Source organism: Apodemus sylvaticus, chromosome X, assembly GCF_947179515.1.
Source record: "Apodemus sylvaticus chromosome X, mApoSyl1.1, whole genome shotgun sequence".
Lineage (NCBI taxonomy): Eukaryota > Metazoa > Chordata > Mammalia > Rodentia > Muridae > Apodemus > Apodemus sylvaticus.
In genome coordinates, this window is record NC_067495.1 from 115580706 (window position 1) to 115592755 (window position 12050).

General features: G+C 45.1%; 1 protein-coding gene across 2 annotated transcripts in view; it reads left to right on the plus strand.

Moving 5' to 3' along the window:
* Positions 1 to 360: 360 nt before the first annotated feature.
* The window catches only part of Dock11 (dedicator of cytokinesis 11), a 184011-nt gene continuing 172321 nt past the window's right edge, over positions 361 to 12050 (plus strand). For both annotated transcript variants that reach the window (XM_052171937.1, XM_052171938.1), the window contains exon 1: positions 361 to 731. In XM_052171937.1, the coding sequence (XP_052027897.1) occupies positions 630 to 731 (102 nt within the window). In that variant the 5' untranslated portion in view covers positions 361 to 629. The remainder of the gene's footprint in view (positions 732 to 12050) is intronic.

A 12050-nucleotide genomic window follows, 5' to 3' on the forward strand; every position in this document is an offset into this window, starting at 1 on the left:
CACAATAGGAGGCATGCTGCTCCGTGTTGTTTCCCAGCCTCTAGCTGCCAGGGACCCAGGGGCTTGTGGGTTGGGGGCAAATGAGATTTCTCCCACCCCTCACTAGTCCTGAAGTCTTAAGGAAGGCAGAGGACCCTTGAGGCCCCAGCACACCCTGGTCTTAGAGACCTTTCATCACCCACCTCTGACCCCCCTCCCGCGCCATACTCGGAAAAAGAAGCAGCCTCATCTCGCCTCCCGGATGCGGCTGCACCAGCAACATCAGCTGCGGGCGGAGCCCGGGTGCTTGCCACTTCCCCCTCTTCCCGCGTGACCCTCGCCCCCACCTCCAGCCCTCCCCCCCCCCCCGGAGACACACCCTCCTTCTTAGGCTGTTGGCCACTCAGGTCGGGGCCCTTGGTGAGAGGGAGCAGCCGCCGCCCGGCAGGACCCAGAGCTTGCAAAAGCTAGAGCGAAAAGGAGGGAAAGAGGGAGGAGCGGCACGCAGGAGGAGGAGCCGCGGGAGCTGGGCGCGGGGCGGCGAGCTGAGATGTGGCCGGCGGGTCGGCGTGTAAACACAGGCAGCAGCAGCGGCCGCCCGGGCCCGGGGCACTGAGCGCGCCCGCAGAGACCTGCCCGCCACCACGGCCATGGCCGAAGTGCGCAAATTCACCAAGAGGCTGAGCAAGCCAGGCACAGCAGCCGAGCTCCGGCAGAGTGTTTCGGAGGCCGTGCGGGGCTCCGTGGTGCTGGTGAGTGGTCGAGCGACTGGGAATCCCTGGGGGGTTCGCTCACACCGGGAGCGGCTTGGTGGCTTCCCGCGCGCCCGCGCTGGGGACCACGGGCAGGATGGGCGCAGAGGCACTCGGTGCGCTTGGAGCTCTCTTTCTCCTCTGTTCTACTTAAGTTTTTGCTCTGGCGACCGGCTGCCAGGGGGTGGGAGTCTCAGGCGCCACGGGATAGCGCTCTGTGTGCCCCACCAGCTGCGCTGGGCTGGAAGCTGAGTGGCAAAGCGGGTTTCACAGAGCTGAGGACTGAGAGTGGGTCTCCACCTCGATGGGGGCGGCTGAAGCTTCAGATCGCACCTTCGGCTCCCCCGGACCCCCGCACAAAGAGCTGGAGATTAGGGCACGAGGAGATCCGGATCCCTTTAGGAGGACACCTGGGGCAGCCTAGGCGGAAGGATGCGATGAACACAGACATACTTGAGCGCGGATACATATCGAGTACACGCGCGCACACACACACACACACACACACACACACACTAACACACACAAAAAACCCCACCCAAAAGCCCAGAGCGCCCAAGCTCTGGCGGGCGGTGTGGACAGAGGAAGCATAGCGACTTCCTTCTGCTACTGGGAGAGGGAAGGTGGTGATGGGTGTTGAGGGGTACTGCCAACTAAGGCAGAGAATGAGGGGGGATTGGAAACAACGGGGCTCTGCGCCTGAGTGGGCTTTGAGTCTGTATCCTCTGGGAGAGGATGGCTTTTAAGACTTGTGAGCGATTGGGGACCAGAGGATGGGGGAAGGACTGGATGTTGCTGTGTAGGGATGAAGACCCTAGAACCAGACGCCTACTGCAGACTACTGGGCATGTCTTGGCAGCGGGTAGAGCTGGGGGGATGGGGATCAGAGAGCATTCTGACACCCCCTCCGGGAAACCACCCCTCCCCCGCACGCCAGCGCACCCTCATCAGCCCTGTTCAGATTGTCTAAATCTGGAGGGAAGCCTTGGGTGGTAAGGGGCACTTGCTCCCTCGCTTTTAAAGGCCCCCCATTGTCAATTTTTTGGACTAGGGACCAAACCTTAAATAAGCAGTGGGACTGATTCATTAGCGTGGTTTTTATTACTTTGTTTTGCAGGAGATTTGCTGGCTTTTGTCTCTTTCCACTACTATATTATTTTGTGTCATTTGCTGTGTTTAAATCTCACCACTTAAGAGGCCTTTTTGTTAGCACAACTTATCCTGGGACGGGAACCTCGCAGCTTTTCCTTGTACTATTTATGTTGATCTTGTAGAATCGGCAATAAAACCAACATTAAAGTGAGGCAAGGGGCCTGATCCTAACAGTGGGAAAGTTGACATTAGTGGGAGTTCTGGAAGAGGATCAAAGGTAAAATATGTACCTTTGAGATCAAAATCGGATTTCTAATAGCTGCAACTGTGCAGAGCCAAGTGACTTTAAAGAAATGTCTTTATCGTGGCTGGACCCTTGAAGTTTAATCCTGCTGCTCGGTGAAGCCAAAGCCAGACCTTCAATGTTGTTTTAATGGATTTGGCTTATTGTCTATTTCACTCAGAATTTGGAACCAGAACCTGTTGAGGTCAGAGCAGAACCTCACTTGTCATCTGGGCCATTTAAGAGCGGACCACTAGCTGTGTGCAAGGCATTTATACTGGGCTGTCATCTTCAGTGGTTATTAGCAAGTGATCCAGACAGCTGAGCACAAGGATGGCTTTTCTAAAACCATAAAGAAAACCTTCACTGAGAAGGAGAGGCTGGTCACCTAACACAGCGTTTGAAGAGAGAGGGAGGATGGACAGATGGTATCAAGAGAATAAATGGGACACAGACAACCTCTGCTGGGATTTGACCAACATTTGACCTGCTTCCCACGACAGTAAAAAGTTAACATTCTTTCTGAGGCCTTAGGCTTTGAGAAAATCTATTTTCGACAGGGTCTCTCGTTCTGTAGCCCAGGCTGGCCTGGAACTTTGGTCTTGTACTTGGTGGTTCAGTTTACTGGGTGCTAGGATTGCAGACATGTGCCACCTATAATTTTTGTGCAGCACAGGTGGAGTGGCTTCTTTCTACCTCTCCATTCTTGGTAATGCTGGGGAAAAAGTCTGTTAACAGAGAAAGACTCTTCTGGAAACTACAGCCTGTGGCCGGGGTGTCCTGGTCAGCTGATGTTACTTAGGATCAAATTTTAGCTTTTATACAAGGGAGTGTAGAGGAGTGAAATGTACTTATTTCTGTGCTATGTGATGTGTACTAAGACTTGGGGTGGGGGTTGAGTAAGAAGTTTCTAGTGATGTAAATCAATCCATTGAGCCCTTACACTGTACAAGGCATGATGTTAGGTGTTTTAGAAACTTTTATTCATTTATTTAGTTCCAATCTAGGGTGAGTGAGTGAGTGAGTGAGTGAGAGAAAGAGAGAGAGAGACTAATCGATCTCAGGGTCTTCAAAAATGCTATTTGTCAGTTAAGAAATAAATAGCTTTAAACAGTACATCCACTCTCACATATTCCTTTCCCTCTGGTTTCTTGTTGTTGTTTGCTTGGTTTTTGGTTTTTGTTGTTGTTGTTTTTACTTCATAGACCTGTTAACCAGAGTTAGGAAAGCCAGGGGTGACTGTAGCGCAAAACAACCATGCCACAGCTGCTGTCAACTTCTGGTTCAGTTCTGATGGAAGCCCCAAGTGTTTATTGAGGGACAGCTGAGGTGGGATTTACACTTGCTGCCATAAACCCAGGATGGTATTAGAGTTTCAACATAAGTTGGAGTCATTAGCACAGCAGGCCACACTTTTTTCCTCATGTAATTCTTGACAGAACTTGGAAACCCTAGCAAGCTGAACAAATATACACTATTTCCTGTTTAAATTTTTTTTCTTTTTTACAGTTACACCCTTGTTGGCATGTCCAGAGCATCATTCAGTTTTGCTCACTGTTCAAAACAACAACAACAAAAAATGCAGAAGGCTTGGGCCCTGGCTATATATAGCTTGTCATTATTAGTATTTCCATGAATCTATTAACTATGTAATGAAATGGCCAGAGAAAGGGAGGCTGTTTCACGGCTGCATGTTCTAGTTGAGCTCAGCATTTTTAGGAAGATCAGTTTTAAACCACGGAAAGGGATAATTACCAAATCGCCATTGACTAGGATAATCTCAAGAGAGCCTTGGGAAGCAGCAATATAACCCAGCAGTGAGCATTGAGGCTAATGGAAAATGCATTTCTAAAGTGCAGAGTTCTGTGTTTTTGTTATACTTCAGGTTATAGTTCTCGGTGCCTGGTGGGGACCAAAAACACTTGAGAAACATGCTGTATCTCCTAGTAGGAGTTTAAATAGTGCTTGCTACTTATCACCAAAAAGTTGTTAGATCGTCTCAGTCGTAGCTCCTTGAGGGAAGGTAATTCAGACAGGTCCCAGACTGGCGTCAAGGGATTTCAAATGAGCATAGCCAGCTCTCTAGAATTGAGAAAGGCTGACTAGGGGTCAGCAGCTGTTCCCTCCCCTCACCCCTGCCGCTCACAACCACTCACAACTGCCTTTGAGCAGAGTGCTTGTCTTGCTTGTCTTTAGGTAACAGCTGAAAAACCCAGCAGCTCCTCTGTTCCCTCTTCCCAGGAGATGTCTGGGAAGTACTTAATGTAGGACAAAATCTACAGCATTGTCATTTGGAAGGAGGTGATGCTTCTTCTACTGTGGAATAAAGTCAGTTTCAACTTGGGCTTGCCTCCTCCCTGGTGTTGGGGGCAGGACTCATGGCCCTGGAGTGTGCTAGGTGCTAATCTATTGCTTAGCCACACTCTCTTAGCCCAAAGTGGCTGCACTTGTTTACTTATTTAACTCATGATGTTTCGGCCTCCCGAATGCTAGGGGTTTACCGGCAGGTACTGCCATACCTGGCTTCAATGTTGGCTTCTTGAGCATGCCTTTCCAGTTCAAAGATTTACTTGGGCTCTTTATTGAACTGAGAGTGAGAAAGGTTAGCCACAGCCATGGCACCTGAACATGAGAATTCCTTATTATTCCTTTTGGTAGCTTCTCTTGTTAGAAGGGTTCCGGGTGACTCACTCCTCTAAAGTTTGTCCAAAGGACCAATTTAGTATGTTAGAAAACCAAAGACCATCTCACTGACCCTTCACTGAAGCAGCAAATAGAATCTTTACCCCTTCTTTTTGGTGCATGTGTGTGTGTGTGTATGATGTGTATGAAAGTGTCCTCATCTGTGTGCACCCATGCAGAAATCAGAGAACCCCTGGTACCCTGTTCTGTCACTTTACAACTAATTTCCTTAAATCAAGGTCTCTCAGTGACCTGAACTAGCCATTCTTTGCCTAGACTGATCTATCCTCTTGTCTCTGGACCCCATTCCTACTAGGCCCACAGCCAGACCTGGCTTTTTAAGAAGTGCTCTGGATGGATGTAAATTCAAGTACTCATCCTGGAACAGCAAGTATTGTTCTACTGTCTCCCCAGTCCTAGAATCTGTTTTCTAAGTTTGCCATTTAAAGCCATTCTCTAGATTGAGGCTTTCCACTTAAAAATACTTATTTCATTAAAGACAACTTAGAAGATGAAAGTGTCATTATGTCATTGGGCAAAAGGAATGCAATATTCTAATGTATGTATTTTGACTTTTATAGGAATATTTAAATGTTTTTATTTTGTGGTTATGCAAAGCCATCTAGCCAGCCCTTAAGTAACTTTCCTCTTATCTGTATCTTATTTATATTTGCTCATATTAGCCAACCTACTCTTGCATAAGCATATTTAATAAAATTGCCAACAATCTTATTAGTTTTTATAGATAAACCATCCTTCATTGGTTGATTCTTTATAGGTTTTAGATTTAAAAATTTTGGCTTGCATGGGCAGGAAAATGCATTTAGGCATTTTCATCACAGTGCCAGTGTGGAGGTCAGAGGTCAGAGGTCAGTTTTCAGGAGTTGGTTCTCTTCTGCTTTGTTAAGGTGGGGCCTCTCTTGTTTTTTGGTGAGCTGTATACTACAGGCTAGAATGGCCTAGGCAATTGTCTTGTCTCTGCCTCACATCTCTTAGGGGGAGGGGACCTGGAATGACAGGCCCCTGCACCTGGCTTTTTAGGTGTGTTCCAAGGATTAAACTCAGGCCCTTTTACCTGAGCTGTCTGTCTCCCTGGCCCAGTACTTTTAGTTTTATGCTGCTGTAAACATGAGTTGTGTAGTGTCATAGATACCTAGGTTTTCACTTTATTTTGTATTTTGAGATAGTGTCTTTCTGTGAAGCCAAGGCTGGCTTTGAATTTGTAATCCTTATGCCTCAGCCTCCTGGGATTTCAGGCATTCCTGTTGTGCCTGACACTTTAAATTTAAATGAATTAAAGTCACTTCCTAAGTGGTCCTTGCCATAGTTCAGCTTCTTAGTAGCCATATGTGGTTGGTGGCTACCATATTAGATGGTGCTGAAATACCCCATTCCATCATAGCACTTCTGTTAGCACTGTCAAACAGCTGTGAGAAAGTTGTTCCAATGAGCCCAAGAACATATATTTCTCCTCTCCTGTGCTGACACTGGTTAAGAGTCTTCATCTTTGTAATCTGGTAAGTTATAAAGAGTACATTAATATTGTAATATGTATTTCTTTGATTTCTGTTGAAATTGAATAGTGTTTCCTATGTTGATGGCCCATCCATATAACTTCTTTTAAGGACTGGGATCCTCGACTCAGATTTGTTTCCTTGTTTTGGATTCTTGGAATAATCACCTCAACTTCACAATTCTGTTTGGCTAAGTCAAGGGTGAGGTCACATATCTATGTTCTTTAAAGTCAGCCCCAGGCTGATCTGGCCCACTCATATACTCTAGGTTAGAATGTCTCCTAGATAAATCTGAAAAAGGATTGTTTAGATTCTCCTTAAATTCCTCTTCATGTTAGGAGACTGTGTTGGGAAACTTGAGTTGAAATTTACTCTGCTGAGTTCTGTGCTGATCTGCAACAAACTGTCCTATTTGGAACCACATGGAATGTTTGCTTCCTCTTTCATATGACAACCCTTGAAACATGTGGAGATCGCCACCAAGCCATTTAAAATTTCACTTTCCACAAGGTCAAAGAGACTTTGTTTCTTTCCTTCTTTTTGCACATGACTTGGTGTTAAGAGTCTTCACGCCATGATCATTGTGTCTGACTTGGTTCCAAGTGCTCAGTTTTCTACTGAAGAGAAGAGGCAGAGCCTGAGGCTGGAGTGAGCCTGGTGTGAAGTCTGACTTCTGCTGATACTTGTCCTGTGAACAAAGGCAGGTAACCTTGACTGTGGAATGGGGACAGACATAAGTAGCGCCCTCGTGAGGAGTTAAGTAATGTATGAAGACTGGTGGACAGGTGGTTCGTACAGTATTAAAATGAAGGTCCAGAGAGAGACAGTATTCCTGGTACTACGTTGATCATGCTGCAGTAGAAGACCACAGATTCAAGAACATTTGGGCAATACAAATTAGTCTTCATCAGTTTAAAGTGCAAAAGACATAAAGTTGAGTGAGCAGGGAAGGGAGCGGAGGAAATGGTCAAAACACCAAAACACGTTGTAGGAAACATCCAAAGAACTAAAAGAACAGAAAATTTGAAAAATCAATGAAGTGGCTGTTGAACAACAACCACGAAACAAAATGCCTCGGTATCTACCACAGAATGTTTCCCTAGTCCTTCGAGGTGTGAGCACGCCCGAGGGTGTCTGGAATGCAGTAGGTGCACAGTTTGCATTTTGTGCATAGCTGTGGGATAATCTTAAGTATTGGGAGAAGAGCCTGGAGGCAGGGATCTAGCGAAAATATGTGGTCCAGGAGAATGATAGCAGAGGCCTTAACTGAGGCAGTGAGAATGGAGATAACAGCCAGTTCTTGTGATTAAATCTCTAGCAGGTGGTGAATCTTGAAGTGGGAGTGTCAGCAAGGAGGAAGAGAAACTAGGGGGAGGAAGAGAGAGGTGGAGTCAAGCTAATTTTGAATTTTTACAGCCTTGGTGAATAGGAGGAAGGTGATAGAGAAGGGAGGAGAAAATGAGCATGCTCCATTTGAAAGAATTGTGTGGGTCAGGCCAGGTTTCATTGAGAAACTTCTAAAGCGAGATCGGGTATCGTAAGGTTGTATTTTGGCAGAAGCCTGAGGTTCTTGAGGGCAGAGAGGAAAGTGTTCCAAGTGGAATCAAGAAAGGGAGGAAGGACCTGGAGAAGACCGGGGCTGAGCTGAACTGACAGAGATAAGACTGTAGGGGTGATTAGCTGATGGAGAAGGCTTGCACCTTTGTGGGGAGATTAGGAAGTAGGAGCCTGGGTAGGGAAGAATAATCTGGAGGCTAGGCCTAGACTTCCTATTAGAATGATAGAAGTTATCACACAATAAACACACACATACACACATACTCATGGGTGGAGATGGGGAGATCTTGCTCGAGCAGTTGACTTTATTAGATCTTAGGAATGAGAAACTAGCCAGATTCCTTTTGGTGCCCAGAAAGAATAATGTAATAGTGTCTATCTTTAAGGGACTCGTGATTCAGACATGAAGATGGGATGCACAATAATAACTGATGTAAAGATGGAAAACCGATATGAGGCTATAATTTCGTCTTCTGTCTTTAGTTGGTTAATACTGTTACTCTTGTCCCAGATCCCTGACACTTTCTGATTTTTTTTCCCCACATTTGTTTAGATTTCTGGTCTTAACAAGGCTGAATAGGCTTTCACTAATGAACACTCATAATCTGTATGACTTTCCTATGGAGTTCCCCTCCCCCATGTTTTATAAGAATGGTGAGAGGTAGCAGTGGCATGTAATGGTGAGAAATTTGTAGAATATGTGTGTAGCTCACATTGTCATTCCCTTTCTTGACTTCTGTGGACTCTAATCAGTGGTTGTTACCTTCCAAAATTCCACACTCCTGGCTTTTAGTTAATTAATTTACTATATTAAAATTTTTTATTGGGGGTGGAGTGTGTGTGTGTGTGTGCGCGCGCGCACACACACACACACACACACACACACACACACACAGCACTATGACACAATCTGCTTGTGAAGCTCAGACGTCTCCTTTCATCATGTGGGTATCTGGAATAGTACTCAGGTCAGGAGACTTTAGTGGTTTGTCTTAACCTGGTGAGCTATCTTGCTAGTCCCACCCTTGCTTTAAAAAAATATGCAGTTTTAAAATGTTTTGAGAACTTCATACGTGAGCAGTGCATTGCTATAACTCTTACTTCTTCTCACTTTCCAAGTCCTCCCATCTCCTCCAAAATTCTTGACCTCTTCTTTAATTATCACACACACATACACACACACACACACACACACACTTGCACAGGCATGCACACACTGAGATGTATAATCTACTGACTACATTTAATGTTACAACTCAGTATAGAGGATTAATTCACCTACTTGATATTTTTCTAGTTTTCTCCTAAGTTACAGAATCATTGACAAGATGTGTTGAAAACTGTATTTTTATTCTCTAAATTTTATTTACCACTGAAACCGGAAACCACGGGAGGGAGAGGGAGCTCAAGCAGTTCCTCCTTTCTTATGGTTATTGTTTTGTTCTGTTTTGTTTTATGATTTAAAAACTATAAGGGTACTTTTAGAATGCATTTCTTCTTCGGATTTAGAGCTCCTGGTTTCCTATAGATTTTGCCAGGAAGGCAGAAGAATTTCTGGCTAACATTGGTCCGCCATTTGTATCAGCCTGGAGCCAGATGCCTTTTTGATTCTTTGCACAGCCCCACCCCAGAGGCTTCCTGAACTGAAACTGGAGTGGGGCAAAGGGGCAGTCTCACCAAGCTGCTGTTTGCCTCTAAGCTCATGCTTGTTAGAGCAATGGGTAGGAAGCCTGAGCTCTGGAAGCACCTAACTGCTTGCTAGCAGTATGACACCAGGTCAGTGCTTTAAGAACACATCAGAACATATGATCCACATGAATGTTGTGCTAGGAGAGACAGCTTGGTTGGTAAAATGCTTAGATGAAGACATGGCTTTGAGCTCCAGAACCCATGGGAGAAATGTCAGGTGTGGTGGCATACCCTTGAAATCCCAGTTCTGAGGAGGTAAAGACCAGTGGATCTGGGGCTCAAGGCTCAGCCAGTCTAGCCAACTCTGTGAGCTCTAGGTTAGTGAGAGATAGTTGGGGTGAAGGAGAGAGAGAGAGAGAGAGAGAGAGAGAGAGAGAGAGAGAGAGAGAGAGAGAGAATGAGAATAAGAATATGAAACCTGAGAGAAAACACACAGTTCTCTGGCCTCCATATGCATGAGCACACATGAGCATGCTTAGCTTCTTGTATATACCTATGCTCTGAAGTGCGCGCGCGCGTGCACACACACACACACACACACACACACACACACACACACACTCATACTCATAAACAATGCCTTGTTGTGTCTCAATATCATTCCAAGGCTTTATGTCCTTTTTTGTGTGTTGTTGGGATAAAACCCCAGGGCCTCACAGATGCTAACCATACATGCTACTACTGAGCTACACCCATAGTCCCAATGTCCTTTTGTATTCTGCCATTTGGGTTTTGTCATAACAAGCTAGATTCTGTTAAGGGTGGCGTATCCAGCTCCCCAGTCAAGTCTGTCGGGAAACACAGCAGTCATTCCAGGTACACGTGGTTTCTCTATTGTTCATGCAAAACCTTGCACAATCACACCTAAATTTTGCTCTTAATGATTTCCTGTGATTCTTTGCCACTTTATTTTAATTGCCTATGGAGTTTATCATCCACAGGAAGGCTCTTCCTGCTTTCTTGACAGCTTGTGTTGGACTGCATATATTTCAAGGTGCTGTAAAGCATTAGAGGATGTTCAGAGTTTTTCAGTCCCCGACCCCCCCCCCCCAATGGTGCTTTCTTTAATGACAGAGGTATTTTACCAAGTGAGATACAACTGGAGATGCTTTGCCAGTTTGCTTTGAAGTCCTTGAAACAGAGTATCTCCATTTGAAACTTTTTGGTGCATTGTGATGGAAGGCCAGCTAGTTTATTCATGAGGAATATTTTTCAGATGGTGCCAAGGCCTTATATTTCCATAACCCCAATTTTTGTTTTTAGGATTCACTTATTTTATTTTATGCATATAGATATTTCACTTGCATTCATATGAATATCTCCTAGATCTGAAGTCACAGACAATTGTGAGCTGCTAGGTGGGTCCTGGGGAATAGAACCCAGGTCCTCTAGAGGAGCAGCCAGTTCTTTTAACTGTGAAACCATCTTCCCACTCCTGTTATAGCCTAGATTTGAAGGAGAGTTAAAAGGGCTGCTATGTCTATGATGGTCAGTATTAAGCATATACTACATTGCTTTCACTCCTATGCTATAAATGTAGAAACAGAGGTGTAGGTTCTAGTGAGGCAGGTCATCCATCAGTTTCAAATGATAGGACTGGTAATGAACTCCAGCTGTCTCTTCTCCTTCAGCGTAGTCATATGAAAAAACAACAGTGGTGTGCCTCCCAGGTTCCACAAGTAATCAGGGGAAGGAACTTCCTGTGTGGCTTGATGATGGCTTATAGGAAGTCATGTTTATTTCCAAACAAGTTTGGTTTCTATAGTGGGAAAGTAGAAGTTACAGACAAGATTCTTATTTAAGAACTGGTTACTGTCAGCTGTTCTTCTTTTCTTTACTACTTGAATAAATATACAGAAAAAAAAAAGAACATTTCAGAACTTTATCTCTGCAGAGGTACCTAGGATCATTTTTCTGGAACTTCTTTTAGGATTTTTTCATTTCCAAGTTGGTTGGTTCTCTCCAAAGACAACACCATTTATATTTCTTTCCATGCCTTTTTATATTAGTAGTTAAGTTTTCTCACTTGAGAACTGGCTGACTTTATGCCTTCCAGGGCCTATCGTTACAGTGCTCACGAGTACATGGAACAGTGCTGTTGGCATGACCAGTTTATTTTTACAGGCTAACAAGTTCGAGTGCTTCAGTGCACCATATGGCCTTGTAGAGACCTGAAGGAAGGAATCTCACCATTCAAGGTGTCTACTTTACCACCAAGAAATGGCTGATGTCCAAGGAGACTTGGCATCAACTGTTGCAGAAACTGAACAGAATCATTATTTAAGATCTCACAGGGGCCTGTGGCTGTCGTTTGTGTCCAGTAGAATGTTTATGACATGCTCTATTGCTCCGGAAGCAAAGAATGCTCTCCTTTCAAACTTGCCCCAGGGCGACTTGTTCCTTCACTAGTGACTGACTTGACTGCTCACGGAGGAAATTGGTGTCTATCTGTCCCTACCAAATAGTCTTTGTCAGAATTCTCACTAGGAACACCAAAGTGAT